Source organism: Poromitra crassiceps (assembly GCF_964638095.1).
Source record: "Poromitra crassiceps genome assembly, chromosome: 4".
Taxonomy (NCBI): domain Eukaryota; kingdom Metazoa; phylum Chordata; class Actinopteri; order Beryciformes; family Melamphaidae; genus Poromitra; species Poromitra crassiceps.
Window position 1 is genome coordinate 64,233,975 of NC_139626.1, and position 26,242 is coordinate 64,260,216.

At 42.4% G+C, this 26,242-nt stretch overlaps 1 protein-coding gene across 2 annotated transcripts in view; it reads left to right on the forward strand.

Moving 5' to 3' along the window:
- Nucleotides 1–26,242, forward strand: part of tbce (tubulin folding cofactor E) — a 63,563-nt gene that overhangs the window by 6,432 nt on the left and 30,889 nt on the right. For both annotated transcript variants that reach the window (XM_083634697.1, XM_083634698.1), the window contains exons 3-8: nucleotides 3,000–3,084; nucleotides 10,151–10,315; nucleotides 15,235–15,323; nucleotides 16,789–16,888; nucleotides 18,366–18,468; nucleotides 22,191–22,267. In XM_083634697.1, coding sequence (XP_083490823.1) covers nucleotides 3,000–3,084; nucleotides 10,151–10,315; nucleotides 15,235–15,323; nucleotides 16,789–16,888; nucleotides 18,366–18,468; nucleotides 22,191–22,267 — 619 coding nt within the window. The remainder of the gene's footprint in view (nucleotides 1–2,999; nucleotides 3,085–10,150; nucleotides 10,316–15,234; nucleotides 15,324–16,788; nucleotides 16,889–18,365; nucleotides 18,469–22,190; nucleotides 22,268–26,242) is intronic.

Consider the following 26,242-nt stretch of genomic DNA (forward strand, 5'->3'; position numbering starts at 1 on the left):
GTCGTGTGAAGAGCCACGGCACGTTTCTCCTCCCCGCTTATTTCACAGAAAGAGAGCCGCTGGTCGAGAAGAGAGGTGAAACAACGTATGTGGGGTGGAAACACTATGGTTTTGCCGAGTTTAAAGGTCCTTACACTGCGCATATCTTGCACTGTTTGTTCCAAGTCTGTGCCTGTGATTGACAGGTGGGTCAAAACTCGCAAACTTTCTGTCTGGATGCTGCTTGAACAGGTCGCACTTGAAAATGAGATCTAGGTCTCAAGGTGATTCACCTGTATAAATAAAGGTTAAATAAAATAAAAAATAAAAAATTCCGTGCTGTATATTCGCATCGCTCTTGATGTGTAACTGATGAGCGATGCGAATATACAGCACGGAATTGCGATGCAAGTTTTGACCCACCTGTCAAGATATGCGCGGTCGTGGCAGCACCCCGCAACATGACCTCTCCCTCTGTTTAATCACTTGAAATCCACTCACAAAGTGGTCTATGACCAAGAAATAACGCTAAATGAACAAAAAGACAAAGTCCCATCTAGTTACTCCTGCCACAACACAGTCATCGATTCAGGACACTCTTTACAATGCGACTGCATTGATATGATGCATGAATATGCATTCAACAGCTAACGATCTCACAGATAAACATTAACAATAGCCTATTATGAACCTAAACGTAAGTCGCTTTGGATAAAACCATCTGCCAAATGAGTAATTTAATGTAATGTAAACGAACGTTACTCAATAGCGTTCTCATTTGGTTAGATTTGAGGTTTAAGGACTACTAGTTCAATGTTTACCAACATATTGAATAGAGCTGCCGAAAATAATCGATTCAGAGATGCATCGCGATGCTTAATAGGACGATTCTGAATCGATTAACAAATGTCAAAAATCGATTATTAAAAAAAATTTTTTTTTTTTTTTTTTTTTTTTTAAATAATCAAATAAAATAGAATGTAAGTACATGCAGTTGTTTATTTTAATTATGGATCATAATACAATGCAATTCCAAATGCACTTTTATTTTAAAAGTAGCCACACAGTGAGAAAAAAGAAAGTGAGAAAAAATAAATCATGTATTGCGGAAAAAGTGATGCATCGATTTAAGATGCATCGCGATGCATCGAGATGCATCGGAGATGCATCGTATAATCGAATCGAATCGAATCGTAGACTTGTATAATCGAATCGTATCGAATCGTGAGATCAGTGAAGATGCACAGCTCTAATATTGAATGTAGATTACCGTAATAGTTGCAGTTGGTTGTGGCAGTTCACTGCAACATAGTAGGCCTACATATAGGCTACTGTATATTTATTTTAGTTTTTATTTTATTTCTAAATCTTTGCACTTTTATTATTTATTTTCACTTATTTATTTATTTATTTTCAATTATATCTAAAATCCAAAGACATCCAATGTTAAAAAGAAAAGCCAGTGTCAATGTTCAATAAATGCATGATGTTCTCAATGTCAATGAGTAATCGTGTTAAATAATCGTGATCTCAATATCAATCAAAATAATCGTGATTATGATTTTTGCCATAATCGAGCAGCCCTAACGAGTATGCAGTATCACGATATTACCATAACAAAATCTAAAACGAGATCTAGGTCTCATCTAGTCACAATATTGGCCAGACCTAACCTTGAATGCCACGCAGAAACGCTGAGACACAATTTGCAGAAAAACATTATTAAAGTTGATTATCAATCTGCTTCTTTAAATGGTGTGGTGACGATAAGTTACTTTGTTTTGAGACACATGCGCGCACACACATGCACGCACCTCGCTGTGTACTCTTTGCGATACCCAAACCACTGCCGGATGATGGATTCTCTACTACTGGCTCTCAGGTTTCTCGTCCTCCACGCTGCCTTGACAGGGGCGGGCCATGCCTTCGCCATCATGGGGAAAAAATATCGCTTGACGGCGAGTGTCAAGGCAGCGGGCGAGTGTCTGTGACGTCGCGTAGCGCGGGCGAGTGTGTCTGATGCGGTTTGACGTATGCATGTGATTCCCCCTCCCTTCCTGTTTGTCTGAGTGTGAGACGGTGTGAGAGGGAGAGCTGACAAGAGGAAACGTGAAGCGAGTCATGCCGGCAGGCTTAAATTATAAACAATGTGTGACAATTATACTCAAATGTTTGCGATATAGTCATTTACTACATCTCACGTGGCACAAGTCGCGATACATCGAGTATATTCGATGTATCGCCCAGCCCTACAAGAAACCAGTCTATTTGTCAGTGAATAAATGCTCCTACATGTACTGTATATTTCAACATGTGTAAGAAGTCTGCAGTGAGCCTCGTGGCTCAACATCGGCTCGTCAAATCAATCATCTTTTCAGCCATTGATATACAATATTTATCTGATCGCCAATCAGCAGCACAACACTATCCGTCACACGCGTTAGGTTCCGCCTCTCTTCCCTGTTTCACTGGGAATATGTCAGCGTATGGAATCAATATCCTGGAAATGCCATTTCAGCTCGACTTTAACAAACGCGATACTTATCGAATCGGCACCCAAGTTGTGACCTGTGTGTGACCTGTGTGTAACCTGTGTGTGACCTGTGTGTGACCTGTGACCTGTGTGTGACTGGCCTGTGACCTGAGTGTGACCTGTGTGTGACCTGTGTGTAACCTGTGTGTGACCTGTGTGTGACCTGTGACCTGTATGTGACTGGCCTGTGACCTGAGTGTGGCCTGTGTGTGACCTGTATGTGACTGGCCTGTGACCTGTGTGTGACCTGTGACCTGTCTGTGACCTGTGTGTGACCTGTCTGTGACCTGTGTGTGACCGGCCTGTGACCTGTCTGTGACCGGCCTGTGACCTGTCTGTGACCTGTGTCTGACCTGTGACCTGTGACCTGAGTGTGACCTGTGTGTGACCTGTCTGTGACCTGTGGGTGACCGGTCTGTGACCTGTGACCTGTGTGTGACCTGTGACCTGTGTGTGACCTGTGACCTGTGTGTGACCTGTGACACAGGGCTGTGGCTCGGCGTGGAGTGGGATAATCCTGACAGAGGCAAGCATGACGGCAGCCATGACGGAGTCCAGTATTTCACATGCAGGTAATTTAAATCCCGGACAGTTTATATCAACAGCTTCAGTGTTTCACCGAGCATGGAGTTGCAGCAGTGGAGGTGAAGCACACAGCCTTTGGAAATGCTTGTCTAACCTGCAAAGCGCGCCCTGCCGGGAGGTTTTTATCACTGACTTGGGCCCAATCCCATTTCTTTTTTTTACCCCCCTACCCCTTGTTTTTGAGTGTCCCTCACTTTGCCCCTTGCCCTTCAAAACAGAGCCACAAGGTATAGTGGTTGAAAACAATCGCCTAGGACAGTGATACTCAACTGGCGGCCCGCGGGCCACATGCGGCCCGCGGGCCACATGCGGCCCACGGGCGCCCCCTGTGTGGCCCGCGATGGAATTGCATTTTTTTTTTTTTTTTTTTTTTTTTTACAGTGCACTTAAACGCAACATGCAAGATACCCCCTGAATAATTGTCCAACTGTTCATGTAATTCTGACCAATACTCACACTTCTGTTATAGCATTTCAGTCTGGAATATGGAATATCTTTCAATAATCTATGATTTAGCTGCTAAATTGTCAAATACCGTCGTCTGCTCGCTACCCAGGCACTTATGTATGTAGTCTACTTAACCTAACTAACTTAACCTAACTAACTATCCGGTGTGCACAACATTGTCAGACTAAACTCCGTCTGACACCTACAATCCGATACAGAAAAATGTATATTGATTGTTTATTAACTGGCCCCTGGCCTTCTATCATTTCACGAAAGTGGCCCCCGGGCAAAGCAAGTTGAGTATCCCTGGCCTAGGAAATGGGACACCACTCATTACGTCATTATTCATATTTTTGCCAAACTGGGAAAATAAAGCTATTCTGGTTCAAACAGATTGAATAAAGTCTGCAGATTCTCCTACTATTTTGTCATCATATTTCCACAAATTAAATACCGTAAATTCCGGACTATAAGGCGCACCGGTCTATAAGCCGCACCTTCAAAGTTGACTATTTTTTTCTTATATAAGCCGCACCGGACTATAAGCCGCGGGTGTTTTAATGGTATTTTTTGTTTTTTTTACAGTGCACACAGTGTCCGCGGTGTGGTGAAAAGAGGGCAAGAGAGGAAATTAAAACAGAAGTGGATTTATAGTTAGAAAGAGTGCTAAAGAAGAGAGAATTCCGTTTTTTATTTTTTTATTTTAGTTACTCACAGTACTATTGACCAGTCCAACTCAAAAGATATTCGGCAGTTTCACTTTGAGCTCTTGTTCCGCGCTGTCCATCAATGGTTATGACGAGTCTCGCTGGGTACAGTACGCCAAAGCGATATCCATTGACTCGATGATGCTGTTGTATGTTGCGCGTTTCTGTTGCACCAACGCGGAGAGGTCCTGCCGGACGAAAAAGCGCGTACCCTCCCAGGTGAGGGGCTTCTTCCCCGCAGCCTGGAGGATGAGTTGACGGTCGGGCCAGCGGAGTAGGCAGATGAAGATGGCCCTCGGTGGCAGGCCGGGGTCTGGACGTGGCCGAGGCGCCCGGTGTGCCCTGTCCACCTCTGGTGGTTTCTCGCCTTCCTTCAGGTCCAGGATGTAACACAGGATTTTGCCACGAAAGCGTCCATGTCACCAATCTCAGCTCCCTCTTTTACATTGATCAGGCGAATGTTATTTCTTTTACTCCTGCTGATTAAGTCATCAACCTGCGTGTGCAGCGTTTCGATGTTTTTGCATTTTATCCACTTTCGGACTCACTGTGTTGTTTTTGTCCTCCAGTGCGCTGATGCGCTTTTCCGCATTATAAACTCTGTTCACGGTTGCCTTAGTTTCTTTAGTGAGTGGATGGACTTCTGCACGTTTTCAAACTTGTTTTCAAGCTGCTCAAAACCTCTGAGCGATGTCGGACTTAATCGATAGTGTTTCACGGAGTAAAAGTTTAGCCCAAGCCGTGTATCTCCAGCCTCCAGCAGGTGAGTCATTTCCTCATTCATGGCGTGATTGCTTCGTCTTTTTCTTTCTGCTTCCCTGTGTTGTGTTATGTTATGTTATGTTATGTTGTTAAAAGAGGGCAAGAGAGGAAATTAAAACAAGTGGATTTATAGTTAGAAAGAGTGCTAAAAAAGAGAGATTTTTTTTTTTTTTTGGAAAAAATCCATAGATAAGCCGCACCGTTATATAAGCCGCAGGGGCCAAAAAAGGCCAAAAAACGGGAAAAAAGCCGCGGCTTATAGTCCGGAATTTACGGTAATTAAATTATCCACAGACATACACACTTATTTATATTTAAATTCAGGAGACACAACTGTTGTACAAAAGGTTTTTCTTTGAAACAATATACAATTGTATTAGTTGCCAGGTTTGCTCAGGAGTCACTGGAAAACATGGTTATAACATAGATTCAAGATTATTTTAATAGCCACAGTGAGTAGAAATCAGATTAGAAATGAGGAGTTTGTCTTTGTGCCATTGACCTATATTTGTGCAGTAGGCTATGCAGCGCAGAGATCACAACAATAGCAGAAGATGAAGTGAACAGAAAACAATCTCAAATTATATATATAAAAAATATTTATTTATTTATTTTTATTTAAAGTAGGACTTAAACGAGCCACAACTACCCATGAAGGAGCTGCATGTGGCTCTAGAGCAGGGGTGGGCAATTGGCGGACCGCATGGGGCCCCCGACCCAGCTAATCTTTTTATTTTTTATTTTTTTACAAGGCGGACGTTTTTGGTTAGGTTAGGTTAGACCACCCAAATCTGTGTTTTTTATTTGACTGTACATCCCAGAACAGGGCGCTAATGGCATTAGCATTGTCCATCCACATACTGTTTAACGTTAGCATTTGAGCTAACACTATTGTAACAAACTATATCCAGGATGCACATTGCACATGCAACATTACTAATCTGATTAATATCACATATTTGGGTGATGTACCCCATCAAATTAATATAGCGGGCAGTTTTAAAGCTAGAGCAGAGTTTCTGGTGTCATCTGAATGGAAGAATTACTCAATTTGAATAGGAAAAATATAAATGTTCGTATAATTAACTTTGATTACCAGTCCTGTTCATCAAATTAGTAGCTATAATTGCGAGTGATGGTGTTACAGTAGGCTACTGGTGGAAGTGCACGGTCACAATCTGGCCCTCTGGTAGCAAGGACATTTTTTTGTGGCCCTCTCTATCATAAAAGTTGCCCATCCCTGCTGTAGAGCCTCGGGTTCAGTATCACTAATATAGTGCGAAGTAAAAGTCCATTAAAAATAAAAAGGGGTGGGGGGGGGGTAGTGTCATGGGGGGGACCCCAGTTGTTGCAGAGCCAGTTTTGCTCAGGGGGCAATAGTAGGCTCCTATTCACCTTATGTTCAGACCTTACAGTGGGCCAAATTCTTCCGGGTCCTTTTAACACTTCCGGCGGTCATGGCGCAAAATAAGAGTTGTTTTTGGAGCGGACAGTGAAGGGGTAAAATAAAGAACGTAGCCTACTACTTTGAGCTCGGTACACAGCAAGCAAGCAGAGTATCCACTGTTAGCCAGGTCAGATAACGTTATCGTCGACAATGACGAGCACTTTCTTGTAAAACATACCTGGACTCCAACAAAGAAAGCTTCAGATAGTTTTCTCTCCTCCGAGGCAGCGCGAGCCACTAACGTCAATAAGACCCGCAGACTAGGGCTGCAACTAACGATTATTTTGATAATCGATTAATCGGTCAATTATTTGTTCGATTCATCGATTCATCGGATTAAAAAATGCACTGATATTGTTTCCATCCGTTTATTGAAAAACAACTTTTTTTTTGTTAAACAAAAACTCACCGGGCTTTGCTACATCAAATAGCTTTGACAGGGCATGAACGAATACAAAATACATACAAATGTATGGTGTAAGTGCCTGGAATGTGTCTTCATATTTTTTCTCCATCAGTTTTGTGAAGAATGTTCTTGAAGGAAGAGTGTAGCCAGGGTGGAGGGTGTTAATCATGGCAATGAAGCCTGCATCTCCAACCATTGACATGGGCACCAGCATGTTGAGGACACTGTCTGTCATGATGGCTGCTTGCCTTGGTGTGCAAGCCGCATTCCCCAGAACGAAGCCCCTCATGGTGAGTTGTTTTTTTCTGAAATGAGAAAGACAGTATGAGTGTCTAACAGCACTATTCACATAAAACTCAATAAAACTCACTCATTGATGATTTAGTTGATAATTGCTTATGTAAAGAAGGCCTTTATATAACAGAAGCCTCAAATGCAATTTGTCCTAGCTCATTCCTTACATTAAGATGCGCGCGCACACACACACACACACACACACACACACACACACACACCAATGAACAAGGGACAACAACCGCCCTTTTAGCCTTAGTTTACATACCAAATCTGCTCTACCACTAACGTTAGCAAGCTAACTTAACGTTAACTAGCCGGTCGGCTATAACGTTGTCGACCTGGATGCGGGCGCAATGCGCATCGACTGTTAACGTTAGATAAACAAAACAAACTATCTGCTGTGAGACGAACATTTCCACTTCAAACAACAATACACATGGGTCTAATAATGTAACATTAGTTTACATGCATATCAAGTTTGTAGTAGAATAACGTTAACTTACCCCGCTGCTGAGCTCCCTTCACCGGCACCATCCAATGATCCAACATGTTTGCGTTTAAGGTGTTCACGCAGGGCCGTTGTGCTTCCATGCCATGCAAGATCGGCTTTGCACATTTAGCACGTAACAGACTTTTTATTTCCAGTTAATATGAAGTGCTCCCAAACTTGCGAAGTTTTGGGTCAAGCTGCTTTCTCGTTCTCGGCCATGTTTCAACTTGTCTGTCGTTTACTGCGCGTGCGCAAGGTGAGTGACGTAGTCGGCTCCGTGACAGCGGGGCCAGGGAGTGACGTAGCCAGCACTGCGCCGCAGCAGCTGCGGTCAGCTGTTGTTAATATCAACAAAACAGATGGCTCTGCGGTCCAACTAATCGCGAGGCAACGAATCGATAATCAAATTCGTTGCCAAGGAATTTAATAATCGATTTTAATCGATTTCATCGATTAGTTGTTGCAGCCCTACCGCAGACGTTAACGTAATTCCCTGGAATGCGAGACTTAATGAGCCAGTTACATGGCGTTGCATTCTTAGACATTGCCGTTTGCTTTTATTTGGTATGTTACATACAATTAGCTAAATTATTAGTTCATTCAGACTTAGATGATATTGGAGCAGCCAGCCATTTTATTTTATTTTATTTTTACCCAGAAGTTTTGATACGGCCACACAACCGGGTCAAATGGGCGTGGCTACATAAGGTGAATAGGACACTATATATATTCAAATTTGCGTTGATGTATCCTGGTTTTCAGAAGTGTGAAAAGCCAACATTGTATTCTGGCGAAGATAGAAACGACTTACTGTTAGCTCTAGTCCAAAGGAGGTCCAAAAAGAAGCGTTGGCTGCTCTTGGAAAACGGGATCACAAACTGGAAGCAGGAGGACAGTCCAGACACTCAATGGAAAAATCACTATCAATTAAAAATCATTTTTAGCCCTGATGAAGACCCGAGCGTCCAAACATTTGACATGTTTTTTTCAAATCTATGAGCCACTAAAATAAAAGCTTAATTGATAGTTGGCAACCTCTCTCTGTTTTGGAAAAATGAAGCAAACTCCAAAAACTGCAGGTTCTTGATTGGCCACTTGAGGCTGGCTCTAAAAGTAATTAAATTCTCATAGACCCCCATGTTAAAATGCCCACATTTACAGCAGAAATAAACAAGTTTACAGCCTGGTTAAAAAAAAACGGTTTTGGTCTCCATAGTTAATTTACCCATTCATGACAACTGTAACTCACCTGTTGATACATTCTATGGCGCCGAAAAGAAGCCCGATTGTATAGAAGTCAATGGGAAAATGACCCTACTTCTCACTTCATTTATGACCTCAGTAAACACTTCCCTAATGAGTTGATGGCCTCAATCTCTAGTTTCAAGTCTGATGTTCCTTTAGTAAAGTATGCTCCCATTTAGAGTCAAATAGACAATAAAGCAGACTATGCTTTTGGTGTGTGATTGACAGGTCGCCTGTCCAGTGATCGCGCAGCTCGCTGATTACAGACTAATAGCAGCTCTGTCTGACTAGCAAGAAAAGAGAAGAAAAAAGATGGCGACGATCAAAATGCCAAACTTGAGGCTTCAAAACCAAAGGATGAAGTCACGCTGGCTACGTCCATATTTGATTTGGATTCAGGGTAGGGATGTTCATTTTGAAAAATTTCCATAATCGAAAATCGGGAAAATGAACGATCAATTATCGATTAATTGATTATCGATAGCGTAATAATAATAATATATATATATATATATATATATTTTTTTTACTCTGGTCTGGTAATACTGTTGCGCGTTCTCGGCCAGCTATAATGGCGATGCCGCTGTGTAGTAAGAATATCAGACACTAGCGCTGTGGCCAGGTAAACAAACATGTTACATGTCAGGTTACATGATGTAAGGCAATCGGCGTCTTCCAGCTTAGCTGACAGCACAAGAGTCAAATCAACAGGCCTGAGCCTCACTGAGGTCCGCAGACCGCTGGGTGCGTTTGTTTGTGTCCCCGGCGCATGCCGGTGTGAATTCCCCATGTTTAAAACAGTTTTGTTGGCACAAAGGCCTGTGCCCAGCCAGAAAACTAGACACTATATGAAGCTCCACCTCACGTTAATCGGCTGTGTAATGGAGTGGGGCGAGGAGGAACGAATTCCACCCAAACCTAGTCCACAAAAAAAAAAAAAAAATAATAATAACAATAATCGATCCAAATTCCACATGATCGATTCAATTCCTTAACGATCAATTATCGATTTTCGATAATTGATGAACATCCCTAATTCAGGGTATTATGTGGACAATATGCATCTCAGCACCTTCTGTCATTATGTGGACAATATGCATCTCTGCACCTTCTGTCACAGGAATATTTGTTCTATCTATTATCTGGGTGCAGTTGACCCTTGACCTCCTTACTTGTTGTTTGGTTGTAGTGTTGTTAATGGAGCGTGTGAGATGAAAACCTTCTGTCCTGGACCTTGTCTTCTCACATCCAGAGAGCCAAAGGGAGGCTCCTTCGTGCGTCCGGGGAAAGCCAGTTTTGGGATAGACTACCTGACGGCCGTGCAAGAGTTCTACAAGTTTGAGGAGGAGGAGGCGTTCCCAGAGGAGCACTCCATCTCCTCCAAGACGTTGGAGTACATGGGCTTCAAGGGGTTCAGGTAGGAGGCGGAGCTCAGGAGGGACTGAGCGCTGTTGTTTGAGCCCTATAACACAGGGTTCCCACCATCATGGAAAACCTGGAAAGGTCATGGGATTTTGGGAAATCATTCTGTTGTGTGTAATGAAATTTGCCGGATCGACTCTCGCCATGTTAATTGATGGGCGATACATGCGGTACGGAAAAATTATGCACATGTTCTATTTTCGTCGGATCCCGCATACGTCTGACAGATGACATGAGTGTGGGTCTTTTCGCAGTCGTACCGGAGCCGTACCGCATCTGTTCCACAGGCGGTGTACATTCGCCCTTACAGTAATCTTCCCATGGATTACCTTCCATGTAGAGGGGTGCGCGGGACTGTTTTTTCAATCCCGCTCCTGCCCGCCCCGGCTGGATTTCTGACCATCACCGCCCACGACGTGTGCGTCACTGAGTGCCCGCAGCCATGTTATGACCGCCAACTGCTGCCCGCTATAAAAAATAATTGCAGGGTCCCGTGGTGCTTAATTGAACTGGGCTCTCTCAAACATCACATCATGCATTCCTATGTAGGGCTGGGTTCAAAAAACCGATTCTCCGATTTTTAATCAATTTTTATTTTAATCCTTTGATATCGATTCATATGTCCAGAGATCGATTTTTTTATTTTTTTATTTTTTTTAAATAAACAGGCTAAAATATTATGCTGTGTGTGGTAGTTGAAACATAGTTTCAAGTTGACGTTTATTTATGTTTGTAGTTGAAACAAAAACATAAATACTGTAGGCTACATAAATGGAAATGTTTGATCATTAATATCTACTTTTAGAAATTATATAGGCTGAAATCAAATCACTGTGCATAATTGTGAAAGTGTCTTTATTGACAGATGAAAAGGCTATTATTTACCCTTTGTCACCACCTGGTGTGTAAATATATGTGTAACTAAAACCATTAAAATTGACAACTGGTCCGCAACCTTTTTTTCCCCATGTATCTACTTGGCGCAAAAAAGGTTGGGAACCCCTGTGTTACATAACTGGACAGTCATGTAATTCAGGGTACAGCTCAAAAAACACGTTTTGGTATCACTAACCAAATCGATATTGAAATTAATCGAATTGGAATCGAATCGAATCGAATCGTGATTCTTGAAATTTTAACCAATACCCAGCTCTATTCCTATGTAGTGCTGTTCAAACATCACATCACGCTTCTCTATGTAGTGCTGTTCAAACATCACCTCATGCTTTCCTATGTAGTGCTGTTCAAACATCACATCATGCTTTCCTATGTAGTGCTGTTCAAACATCACCTCATGCTTTCCTATGTAGTGCTGTTCAAACATCACATCATGCTTTCCTATGTAGTGCTGTTCAAACATCACATCATGCTTTCCTATGTAGTGCTGTTCAAACATCACCTCATTTTTTACTATGTAGTGCTGTCCAAACATCACCTCATGCTTTCCTATGTAGTGCTGTTCAAACATCACATCATGCTTTCCTATGTAGTGCTGTTCAAACATCACGTCATGCTTTCCTATGTAGTGCTGTTCAAACATCACCTCATGCTTTCCTATGTAGTGCTGTTCAAACATCACATCATGCTTTCCTATGTAGTGCTGTTCAAACATCACATCATGCTTTCCTATGTAGTGCTGTTCAAACATCACATCATGCTTTCCTATGTAGTGCTGTTCAAACATCACATCATGCTTTCCTATGTAGTGCTGTCCAAACATCACCTCATGCTTTCCTATGTAGTGCTGTTCAAACATCACATCATGCTTTCCTATGTAGTGCTGTTCAAACATCACAGCATGCTTTCCTATGTAGTGCTGTTCAAACATCACCTCATGCTTTCCTATGTAGTGCTGTTCAAACATCACATCATGCTTTCATATGTAGTGCTGTTCAAACATCACCTCATGCTTTCATATGTAGTGCTGTTCAAACATCACAGCATGCTTTCCTATGTAGTGCTGTTCAAACATCACATCATGCTTTCATATGTAGTGCTGTTCAAACATCACATCATGCTTTCATATGTAGTGCTGTTCAAACATCACATCATGCTTTCCTATGTAGTGCTGTTCAAACATCACAGCATGCTTTCCTATGTAGTGCTGTTCAAACATCACATCATGCTTTCATATGTAGTGCTGTTCAAACATCACATCATGCTTCCATATGTAGTGCTGTTCAAACATCACATCATGCTTTCCTATGTAGTGCTGTTCAAACATCACCTCATTTTTTACTATGTAGTGCTGTTCAAACATCACATCATGCTTTCCTATGTAGTGCTGTTCAAACATCACCTCATTTTTTCCTATGTAGTGCTGTTCAAACATCACATCATGCTTTCCTATGTAGTGCTGTCCAAACATCACCTCATGCTTTCCTATGTAGTGCTGTTCAAACATCACATCATGCTTTCCTATGTAGTGCTGTTCAAACATCACATCATGCTTTCCTATGTAGTGCTGTTCAAACATCACATCATGCTTTCCTATGTAGTGCTGTCCAAACATCACCTCATGCTTTCCTATGTAGTGCTGTTCAAACATCACATCATGCTTTCCTATGTAGTGCTGTCCAAACATCACCTCATGCTTTCCTATGTAGTGCTGTTCAAACATCACATCATGCTTTCCTATGTAGTGCTGTTCAAACATCACATCATGCTTTCCTATGTAGTGCTGTTCAAACATCACATCATGCTTTCCTATGTAGTGCTGTTCAAACATCACATCATGCTTTCCAATGTAGTGCTGTTCAAACATCACATCATGCTTTCCTATGTAGTGCTGTTCAAACATCACATCATGCTTTCCTATGTAGTGCTGTTCAAACATCACATCATGCTTTCCTATGTAGTGCTGTTCAAACATCACAGCATGCTTTCCTATGTAGTGCTGTTCAAACATCACATCATGCTTTCCTATGTAGTGCTGTTCAAACATCACCTCATGCTTTCATATGTAGTGCTGTTCAAACATCACATCATGCTTTCCTATGTAGTGCTGTTCAAACATCACCTCATGCTTTCATATGTAGTGCTGTTCAAACATCACATCATGCTTTCCTATGTAGTGCTGTTCAAACATCACCTCATGCTTTCCTATGTAGTGCTGTTCAAACATCACAGCATGCTTTCATATGTAGTGCTGTTCAAACATCACATCATGCTTTCATATGTAGTGCTGTTCAAACATCACATCATGCTTTCCTATGTAGTGCTGTTCAAACATCACCTCATGCTTTCCTATGTAGTGCTGTTCAAACATCACCTCATGCTTTCATATGTAGTGCTGTTCAAACATCACATCATGCTTTCCTATGTAGTGCTGTTCAAACATCACCTCATGCTTTCATATGTAGTGCTGTTCAAACATCACATCATGCTTTCCTATGTAGTGCTGTTCAAACATCACCTCATGCTTTCCTATGTAGTGCTGTTCAAACATCACATCATGCTTTCATATGTAGTGCTGTTCAAACATCACATCATGCTTTCATATGTAGTGCTGTTCAAACATCACATCATGCTTTCATATGTAGTGCTGTTCAAACATCACATCATGCTTTCATATGTAGTGCTGTTCAAACATCACCTCATGCTTTCCTATGTAGTGCTGTTCAAACATCACATCATGCTTTCATATGTAGTGCTGTTCAAACATCACATCATGCTTTCCTATGTAGTGCTGTTCAAACAGCCGGTCTGTCTCTGCTGCTCCGAGCCGAGGGGCCAGGGTTGCCTAGCAGCTCACAGACTGACAGGCAGGCCAGTGCGCACTGCGCACACTGCCAAAGATTGTCAGGCTTGGTGACGGAAGACATGTGGATCTATTCGCGGGTAGTTGAGGGCCACGGGAAACTTGGTAAGTCTTGAGAAGCTGGGATGTTGTGGGACTTGACAGCTGAATCTGCACTGTTCGAGGTTGGGAACGGTTGCAGAGATTGACCTGATATTAGTTTATGAACCAATACTGAGGGCCTGCAGGAACGGGCCTTTATAGATGGAATATGACATCACCTGTGTTATGACATCACCAGCGAAAGGCACGAAAGACACCCATGAATCATGACATCATCAGTGATCGATGACATCATAGTAGGAATGACGACGTCAAAGTAGGAATGATGACGTCATCCTAACAAAGATGATCTATCTCCGAGGTCATGACTGACTTACTCGGCATTCAACGAGGAGAGACTGAAATCACGGGACCTGCAGTTTATTTTTTTACTGCCCGCGCCAACGTGATTACCGCCCGTTCCCAGGAAATTTGCGTCGGGTCCCGTGGGAGTCCCATCCCGTTGCACCATGTAATGTAACACATTTATTTTCTGTTGCTGTTTACGCAACGTAGCTCTAATGTGTGTCGATTTTAGTGCTTCTTGTATTTGATTTTTTCTTTCAATAGCTTCCATAATGTGATGTGACGCTGGGACTCTAAAGCCACTCAAATCCATTATAAAGAGGTGTTTGCCCTATTTATATTTGTCCAGTCAGTGTAGTAATACTTTCTGGTATATTTAGAGTAATTACATGGGCATTCTATTATGGACCCTTGAAAAGTCCTGCAAAAGTTTTTAAATTCTATTTGTGAAAATGTGTGGCAAAACAACCTTTAGTCAAGTTACAACAACAACAACAACAACAACAACAACAACTATCTATCCAGGAAGCTTTTCTGACTGTGTTCCTGCCAATAGTACTTTTTCAGACAGTAACTACTACTACTAGGGCTGCAACAGAATGGTTATTTTCAATATCAATTAATCTGTTGCTTATTTTCTCAACTAATCAATTAGTCGTTCGGCCTATAAAATGTCACAAAATGGTGAAAAACAATGTGTGTGTGTGTGTGTGTGTGTGTGTGTGTGTGTGTGTGTGTGTGTGTGTGTGTGTGTGTCTCTACTGTAGGTTTGAGGAGCTTACAGTGTTTTCTCTGAGTAAACGAGCAGTGAACGGGCCAGGAGCCGACGCCGGGAAAATCCACAAAGCTACACCCAGTATCCTTCCATAGACTCCACTCTCATCATGTATCTTCAGTACTAGCCTGGTTAAAAACCATCCGGATCCGTCAACTCACATTCTCTTTGGTTCTGTGGAATCGTCTGGTCTCCGAGCTCTGCACAGTGGCTGGATCGAAGTAGCCAGTCCTTCAGCCAATCAGCGTCAGATCCAGTCAAATCCAAATCCACTCGGAAGAATGGCAAAAAAACGTATTTTCTGCCAAGAAACTCCACTGTTGCATACTCCTCTACTTTTAAATATGTTTAAATGTTGCTGTTGAGTCTATTTCTGCAATAACTGCACTTACGGCGGTGTGAACTCGACGGATGTTGACGTTACTGGTCGAGCCGGAGAGCCATGGAGGCAGCCGTTACTGTTTCGCCACCGGCGTTCCTGATTGGCCGGTTCACGATGTCAACTACGAGGCAGGTCCCTGATTGGCCCATCCGTGTTGTGGATCCTGAAAACGCCCGGACGTCTCGCAGACGGTCTCGCAGAATGAAACACATGTGAGTTCATGTGACCACATGGTTTACCAAGCTACTTCAGTACAGGACGTATTCTGAAATGGAACAAGCACATAATTCATGACAAGATACAAATTATTTTTTTATGTAGCACCCATGCATCAATATGCCTCAGCTTTCTGACCCAGCATCTTGACATTAGGGCTGCAACTAACGATTATTTTGATAATCGATTACTCTGTTGATTATTACTTTGATTAATCGATGGATCAGATAAAAATAAATAGGCGGATTTTATTTCAATAATTTTATTCAAACCAAATGTCATCCCAAATTGACAGTATTAGTCCCCAAAAGTGCTGCTTGAATAGACGAGAGCTGTCTAAACATTTTGCCTATGAAAAACTACAAGTAATACAAAGTTAAAAAAAAATAGGGAAAAAAAGTAAATCACTACATAATTGTTAACAGGTTTTTCTACTTAATAGGCTGCCTTTAACAACAGGCCACGGACTATATGAAGCCCGAGATCCTGGCTGAAATACAATGGCTTTGCTCACTAAAAACTTGAGATAATTATTTTAAGCCAAATAATGTATGATGCAGTTCTATGGTCATTCAATGTTTTTGTCCTGTACATTTTGTCAGATTACATGCCATTGGCAGAGGTGAGCCAGAAAGTTAATTTTGGACCGATTTCAACTGCTTTCTTCACTAGAGTTCAAAGTTAAAGATTCAATAATTTATTGCACAGTTGAAAGAAATTTGCCTCAGCGCAGCTCTTAAAAACAGACAGAAAACACACATAAGTAATAAAGAAAAGAGAAAAGGACTAACCAACCAGGATTGTATGGTGTCTAATTTTAACCAATGTCATGTCACCCCAAATGCCACTTTTGAGTGCTTGAACTGCACCAACCAAGACTTTTGGAAGTCATTGGAAGTCCTTGTATTTGATATGAAAGTGAGTGAGCAGCCTTAACGCGTCCTCCAGACGTGCAGACTCTGGACCTGAGTGAGAACCTGCTGTGCTGCTGGGACCACGTGGCCTCCATCACCCAGCACATGCCCCAGCTCAAGGAACTCTTGCTCAAGTATGGAACATGTTTTGTTCAGGTCGCACTCAACGCTAATTCTAGCTTTGATGTTGTTGTGGAGCCACCTTCACTCCACAGTTGTTGTTGATGTGAAGAAGAATGTTCAGATGATGGAGGGATGCCTTGATGACCCAGCCGCTGTCAGCATGCATTATATCAAATACCCACCAAAATCACATCCAGTCATTAACATAATGGGTCTGCCTGGTTTTAAAATGAAAAGTGTGTAGGAACACTGCCAATCATCTCACATATTCAGATATATTTGTGGCTGTAAAGAAGTCTTCATCTATACAGTGATATGACCTACTTAGCAGGGACAAAATCAAAATCTTCTAACAACATTTTCAATTTTGTATTGAAAATGTGTACTGTGCATGTAGGCCTGTAATGGCCTTTATTAAAAATTATAATAATAATCACCCCTCCCCCAAATGTCAGTGTTCCCCTTTAAAGTGCTACATTTAGCAGCTTTAAAGTGTTACTCTAAAAGATTTCCATGTACATAAATCTCTGTTAAGTCACTATTTATCTTCTATTATCTTCCATTGATTTAAGCCTTTGCATTTTCACTATTGCAACATTTATGAACTTTGTGTCTGTGGTGACACAGAGTGGGCGGAGCTAACACAATAGACTCACTCTGATAGGTTACTGTAGGTTCACAGGGTGGGCGGAGCTAACACAACAGACTCACTCTGATTAGTCTGGGCACCTTCCACCCCGCTTTTTGTCATGGGGCGTAAACCACGGAACCAGAATGAACACCGGAAGGCAGTGCGCCAAAAAACATCTGTGTTGCTGTTAGCTTGATGTCTCTTCCCTCGATTAATTGTCTGATGCAAAGCTTCTGTATTGGCTTAAAAGATGTGAGATTGTGAATCCGCAATGTTTCTAAAATAACTTCGGTACGTCCATCTTTTGTTTTGTTGTTTGCCGTTCTGATACTTGGGTCAAATTGTCAAGTTAACGTGAAAGTTGACGAGCTAGAAACGCTGCCATCCGGTCTAGGGCGGGCTCTAGGCCGGAACCAGTAGGGTGACAAAATCAATTGTGGGCTCTTTCTCGCCGAGAAGAGCCTGGTGACGCGAGGTTACACTCTGATAGGTTACTGTAGGTTCACAGGGTGGGTGGAGCTAACACAACAGACTCACTCTGATAGGTTACTGTAGGTTCCTGATAACTCTTGTGTGAAGTAGGATAACAAGCTACTGTTTTCTGGTCTCTGTTAGCATGACGAGTGGTTACTATGGCCGAACAAACTGACTAATGTCATTATGCAACACTGTTTGGATCTCACCTACAATTACCACTCATCGCCATAGGTGTCAGTGTCACCCAAGAAAACAAAAGGGACATCTTAAGAGATTATCACTTTAACTCTGCTGTATTGTATTACATGTATCATGTTTCTGGTGCAGTGACTGAGTTTCCCCACAGGAGGCAGTGATGCTTCTCCTTTGTCTCATTGCAGCCACAACAGACTGCGTTTGCCTTCTGACCCCGGGGCTCAGAGCCACGCCTTCTCCAGCCTGAAGCTCCTCGCCCTCACCAGCTGCTCCCTCACCTGGACTCAGGTACCCCCAAACACCCGCCGCAGCACCCACGGGTGCTCATGTCCCGCCCGCCGCAACACCCACGGGTGCTCATGGTCCGCCCGCCGCAGCACCCACGGGTGCTCATGGTCCGCCCGCCGCAGCACCCACGGGCGCTCCTGCTCACTGATCCTAAGCAGGCCCGCTACATTCACACATCTCTCCTGTCATAAGAAAACCTTGTACCCTCTCCGGAAGTCATTCAGTAACTATAGGGAAACCAAACACAGAGGCGACAGTCCAACCTGAAATGTTGGACTCTCTGTTTGGTTGAGGAAATGTATATTATTCTCAGATTATTCAGCTTCCTTAAAGAACCATAATATTCAGTTTTCGTGATTTAGTTTCCAAATCTCCTCTGTCTCTATCCTCATATCAGACTGAATTATCAACTCGTTAGACTCCATTTCCATCTTATAGTCTGAGATTGCACTTTTAAGTTATTTGCATGAGGGGAATCCCCCAGGGGAATTCCATTTTCCTCAACCAATCTCTAGAGACCAATGTATCCACGTGAATCTAATGTTTGTTAATCCAGTTTGGAGAATGCAAAAAAAAAAACTACCCTTTGAATCAATGCATTCATGCATGGGTGTAAAATGTTTAAAATCGATATTATACATTAAACTGCACCTAACCGGTATACCGAATTTTATCACTAGGTGTCGCAATTTGAACAGCGCATTTCCCAGTTGAGCCCATGAATGGCTGCAACTCCAGTCCAGTTGGTGGTGATACTGCAGCTCTAAGCTGGTTTGCCAACGACCAATAACACTAAATAAAAAGAAGAAGAACAACTGAACGGTGCTTGTTTTAAAGAACTGTCAGCGAAATGTATGGTGTCATGAATCATACTTGACCACATGTCCGTAGTCAGCGCAAAGTTACTGTATGGCCCTCTGAGATCAAAACTTCTGAGATCAAACTTTCTCAGTTTGTTGTACAGCTCAGGGATGGCAGAGAAAATATTAGTATTTAGAGAAATGCTTTTGACCTGGTGGATCATATTGACGGTTGAGTGTCAGAAGCGTGGATTTAAAAGACTCCTTTTCCACTGTTTTAGGACATCATGGGCCCTATCTTCCAACAGGCGCTATCCCCTAATAGCGTTGCGCACCTGTTTGCGCGTGCCTTAAGACAGGGAAGATAGCAGTCCGCCTTCCGCCAGGTGTTATGCCGAGTTTTGCACCCCAGCGCCTGTAGCATCCCCACCTCACGGGAGCATATTATAATGATTTATACAAAAATTTAACTGTTTAAATTTAAATTTAACAGGTCCTTGTCAATGATATTCGGTCTGACATCACAGTGCTTAACACGGGGGCGCCGCAGGGGACAATTTTTGCCCCCTTACTTTTTTCTTTGTATACCAATGAATTTCAATTGGATCAGGAGAACTTTAGTCTGTTCAAGTACGCAGATGACATGGCCTTGGTTGCCTTACTAAAGAAGGGGGATATAGATGGGGAGGAAACATATAGAGGACATGTATCTTCTCTCCATAACTGGTGTGATCTCAGCCTCCTGGAGATCAATCTGACAAAAACAAAAGAACTTGTCTTTCATGGAAATGACCCTGTGCAGCCTCTTAACATTACAGGACACTCTATAGAGATGGTAGACAAGTTTAAATACTTAGGCACCTTTATTGATAGTAACCTCAACTTCAGCGATAATACTAATTACATTTTTAAAACCTGTAATCAACGCCTCCATTTATTACGCAAACTCAACTCCTTTGGAGTGAGCAAGCACATTATGGAGATGGTTTATAAGAACCTCATCCAGGGAATCCTAACCTTCAATATGACTATGTGGTTCGGCAATCTGAACACAAAATATAAATGTAAGCTGCAGAGAGTAGTGAATCTAGCCTCGAAAATCATAGGGAAGCCACAGACACAGTTAAGCTACATCTACAAGGAAGCTGTCAGGAAAAAAGCTGTAAAAATAGTAAACGACCCCTCACACCCTCTCTGCAGCGAATTTGAACTGCTCCCCTCAGGCAGGCGATATAGAGTGCCTAAGGCCAAGCGTAACATCTTTCAGAACTCATTCATACCAACTGCAATCAGGGTATTGAATGAGAATATGCCTCGTTAGACTAGCCTATTATGCCACTGCTGTCCTTTATTTGCTACTAAGATGTTTTTTGTGTGTAAATGTTGCTGTTGTTAATGTTGCTGTCTAATTGTTTTTGTGTATATGATGAGACAAAAGATGAATTTCCACTTTGGTGGACAATAAACTAACTACAACTACAACTACAACTACAACTGTTTAAAAGTGATATAATTGTCTGGTAGACGTGACCTCCCTGATTTCTAAGTTAAAAAAGCCCCGAAATATTTTGGGGATGCAATTCTCGGCGGGCATGCGGAACGGCACCTGTCGCAGATGCAAATTAGAGCCGTGCCAAAATCATCTGCGCCCCCAAATGCCTGCGAAAACGGGATTTGGGCGGTCTTAACTACCAGAATTATTCACAGGCGTGGCCAGGCAATGCTGGGCATTACGTCAATCAAAACCAATCAGATTCCCGTCTCGCAATGGCTGTTTGCGCGAGGCATGCAATATGCTGTAATTCTCTCCATGCGTAATAGAGTGTACTCACTCGTGCGAGGACAGAGAGAGTTTATTGACAGATCGTCTGTAGTGCCAACGACCCTCCGGGCTATGAAGGTAAATAGCCTATGTCCATTGTCCAACACGTTTTCTCAATTCATTTCCCTCTTTGCAATGTGATAAAAGTTTCTCAGTGAGTTATAGTTGATTGCCTCACTGAATTATCTGCTAATACCCAATTTTAGCAGCATAATTTGATGTCTAGGCTGTGCGTAATGACATATCCAAAAGGAATTCTACTTCGCACTGCGCTGCGCTGCACGGAGATTACGGGTGCGCTCCCAGGGCAGGGAGGTATTTGCGCATAAGAGGTCCTTTTCAAAGCTCTTAGAGCAAAGTAATTGCGCGCTGCTGACGATAGGGTAACACCATCTATCCCACATTTTAGCACTGAAACGCCTGTTTTGGCTTGTGGCAGCCAATGCCCAGTACAATTATCACAGGCATGCGCTTGTGTCCGCCCCCAATTTGCATTGCGCATGGCGTTAAACGAGCGCAAACGCTAAATTAGCACTTTTGGGAAGATAGGGCCCCATATCTTTAGCCAGGCGAGTGGTGACTGCTTGCTTCACTGCACGTCTTCCATCTACACTGTAGCACTGGCCCGTTTATGTTTCATCTTCACCCCCAAAACAACTCAGATGCTCTGTGTGCATCTCCCCCTCTAGTGACATTTGATCTCCTTCGTTCATGTTGCTGCTTGCCTCAGGAGTACACGGCTCTCACTGACTCTGTTAGTTTATAAACAATCTACTAATAAACATTAGATTAATCACTTAACGTTATCATGTTGCTTATTAATGCAATACCGGTTGGATTTAGCCGTGTGACGTGATCGGCATAGGTTGCTGAGGCTGCTTTTTAATTTGCCAGTTACCTGGCGTAATGATACATGTCGGTTTAGCCGGTTGGCATGAAATCAAACCTGTTTAAACTCGTACACCGGACCGGTAAACGGGAAATCGACCCATGCCTAAACCTAGTCATTGATGTATCACTGATGTTCTATCGAATCATGCCTAAACGTAGTCATTGATGTATCCCTGATGGTCTATTCGGTCTCTCCTGGTCTCCTGTAGATCCTGCAGTGCGCCCCCATGTGGCCGCAGCTGGAGGAGCTCTGCGTCTCTCAGAACAACATCGCAGAACTACAGAGGTAACACCATTGACTCTCCATATGTTCCCCTGGATCTTCCTTCACTGACTTCTTATGTAACATCAGGGTCTCCAATTCCGGACAGCTATGACCCAAACAGAAATCACAATCATGTACCAATAGGTACTGTTTTTGCTGAAGTTTCTCCTAAGTCTTTTTAAAAGTTTAATATTGCTTTTACCTTTACTTGTAATTGATTTTCTTCCCTGCAAATGGATGATAGCATACCTATTTCTGAGATTCAAAATTCATATCCAATTCCGAACACTTAGTTCCGTCCATGTCGGTGTATTCATATAGTCAATATTAAAGCAGCTACGAGCAAGATTTTCCATTGTTATTAAACAGTCTAAATTTAATATCGATGCCTCACATCTTACCTCTAATAGTAGAGGAGACCAACGCCGAGTAGTCTCGCTTGAACCCCGAGTGATTCGGCCAGTGTTGTCTTGATGATTAGTCTGTCTGCGGCCGGGGCAGATCAGGAAGTGAAATGAAACGGTTTGCGGCAGCCACTTCGGCCATAACCACAAAATTACAAAATGACTTTCAAACAAACTGTTAGAATATAATGAGAGATGTTACGCAAGAGTAGAAAACACTTTGATGTAGAACAGTTTGTTTGAAAGTAATTTTGTAATTTTGTGGTTATGGCCGAAGTGGCTGCCGTAAACTGTTTCGTTTATAATGTAATGTAATTTTTTTTGTAATGTAATTTTATTCAGTCATCATAAATAACAAAATCACAGTATAAACAAAATCAAATCAACCAGAGACTGAACAGGCTCAGGCAGAAGCAAAATGCTTATATTAAGCCTGACCTAATTTCTACTCAATTAAGCTTTCCTCCAACATAAAATAAAAAACAGAAAAGTAAATTTGCAACAGTCAATGTTTACAACACAGAAAATATATATATATATATCTCTTTTTTTTTTTAAACAGCATCAGAAAATTTATTCACACTTATAACCTTCAAAAATAGCTTCAGAAACCATTTTTTTTAAAACCAAAAGCGAATTACACATCTTCAAATTTATATGTGCATCATTCCAAACTTTCACCCCAACAATGGAAACACATCTCCTTTTAATCTTATTTTTAGCTTTTTGCACATTAAACTTGCACATACCTCTTAGATCGTACTTGCTGTCCCGTATTGAAAATAACTTTTGCACAGAGAATGGGAGTGACTTTGATTTTGCTTTAAACATTATTTGCATTATCTTATAATAGAACAAGTCGTTAAATTTCATAACATGGGAATTTAGAAACAGTGGATTTGTGTGAGCATAGTAATCCTTTTTATTAATGATACGTATGGCTCGTTTTTGTAGAACAACTATTGAATTTAAAGTTGTTTTAAAGGTTGATCCCCAGAGTTCTACACAATAAGACATGTAAGGTAAAATGAGTGAACAATAAATGATATGCAAGGCCTTATAATTCAATACATCTCTAAATTTATACAGGATTGCTAGTGACTTTGAAATTTTCCCTTTGATATAATCTACATGTTGTTTAGATTGTTTAGTTTCACTTCCTGATCTGCCCGGCCCGCACACAGACTATAATCATCAAGACAGCACTCGCCGATTCACTTGGCGTTGGTCTCATCTACTATTAGAGGTAAGATGTGAGGCATCAATATTAAATTTAGACTGTTTAATAACAATCTAAAATCTTGCTCGTAGCTGCTTTAAAGGGATAGGCCAACTTTTTGGGAGTTTAGGCTATTTGCCATATTGCCTATATTAAAAATAGAACGTATATGGCTTTATTTCTCATGTGTGTGCAGTACAAACTGTGGTACAGCACTTCACTGCTAATAGCTTAGCGCTAACAATCGCAGTCAATGGGATATTTGCTTATTTCGGTTCAGTCGCCCAAAATGCACATTCAAACAGCACCATAAACACTCACATGTACATGTTGTGACTCGTGTACTCGCCACGTGAAATAATAATCCAAAGTTACGTCAAACGGTCATTTTCGTAGTAAATCCAGACCGAGAACAAAACAAAGAGTAACCGATCTAACAGGCGTGTATAACTGTAGTTACTTTCTCGTTCGTCTCGACGCCAGACCCACGAGAGTTCTTACGCTGATACACTACGTTACTGCATGCTGCAGATCTCTCGCTGGGTCTGGGACACTTTCCCTCAGAGGGCTGGTTATGGGAGGGAACCGTTCACTTGGCCAGTGGTGGATTCAGTCCTTCCCAATCAGTAACGACTTTGCGATCAGACGACACGGGAGACGCAGCCCATTTTTCGAACCGCTCTCTCATCGGTGACTCATTCAATTTCAACCCGCCTTCGAAAACCAGCAGTGGCTGTGAACTGGCGCAGACTCATTTATGTAGTATGCAGAGCGCAGCGATTCAACGTAATATTTGAGTCTGGGGAGAGACTACTTCCTCGTTTGCCATGTGGCATATGCGCTGTGTGCAGTCAGCAGTAGTGCGCATGTGCTGTACTGCGGGGATAAGCTCTGGTTCTGACCATTTCAGTCGGAGCAAAGGGAAATCCCTTTCTGCTCCCTGCGTGTCGCTCTCAAATGCCTCCGCAGCTGTGAAACAACAACTCTAGCAAGCAAGCGAACCCCTACACGCTGAAAATGGCGAAGATTTGGATTGTGCAATAAAGGAGGCTTGTTTGGTACTTCTGGTAGATGGTTGTAAAGATAATGGAGATTTTTTTCCCGCTAGACCAGAGTGAGAGTAAGAGGAGCCAGACTCTCCTGCACTGGTACAGCGGGAAACTGAGATAGTCTGGCTAGCGAGACTAAATCTTGTTTTATACTCGCTGTGCCGCGAAGGGCGCGGGGCAGGAGCGAGGGGCGCAAGTGTCAAATTACGTCAATGTCAATGTGTTGGGCGCGACCTCCGTAGGCCGCCCACCGCGTACCTGAAGATTTTTCTCACAGCGCGACCTCCGCACGGCTTCTCTCCAAACATGGACGCTTTCGAGCCACTGAGCCCTGAACACTGAGCTGTGTTTTCACCACATTTCTTGACCCATGTTGTAGGCTAAACTTTTTTTTTAGAACCGTTCGTTTTTAGTAATTTCACCAAGTAAATGTGTTCTGTTGAGAGCATGGTTGAGAGAGATTAAAAGCACCACAGAGTAGGCTATCAGGGCTGAGAACTGAAATGGCTATTCAGTAAAAACAAGTTTGGTGATTAATTCATGTGCTGATGTACGGTCGTTTGAGAGTGAAAGCGCACTCAGTACTGCACATTGTTTCATTGCGACCTTTCACGGGCTGTTCTCACTATTACCATTGTACAATACACGCTGATCACTTGGCTGATCACTTCTGAGCATTTGCCCCAGCGCGAGGTCCGCACGTGACTCGCGGAGCTCTGCCTCGCGGAGCCTTGCTCGAGTATAATGAGCCCGTTATACAGCGCCCGGCGGGGACCAAGTTCAGTTCTTTGTTCTCACTGGTCAGATGACGATCTTCTGATGGTTTTAGTGGGGGTCCATACTGATGTTGTATGGATGAACCCCGGAGCACGGGGAGAAGATGCAAACTCCACAAAGAAAGGTCATTTTCACGAGATAGCCCACCTGGGCACCAGGCACTAAAGGCAGGGGGGGACACGCCCACAGCGTCCTAGGCGGGAATCTAATCCAGGACCTTCTTGCTGTGATGCGACAGCGCTAGCACCCTGTGTGTTTCATCATACAGACAGTATTAGGCATGGGTCAATTTCCGGTTCGATTTGGTTTTACCGGTTCGGTTCGGTGTACGAGCCCAAACCGGTTTGATCACGAAAAAAACTATTTTTTTATTTTTTATTTTTAGGGTTAGGGATTTTTCGTATTAGCCTCTTCTCAAGTTGCACTAGTAGGGAAAAGTCTTATTTTGTTTATTATGTTGATGTTTGAAGAAACGTTAAGCTAAATAGTTATGAGAAATAAAAACAGTGTGTTGTTACAGTTAAATGGTTCTGCTTATTTTTATTCA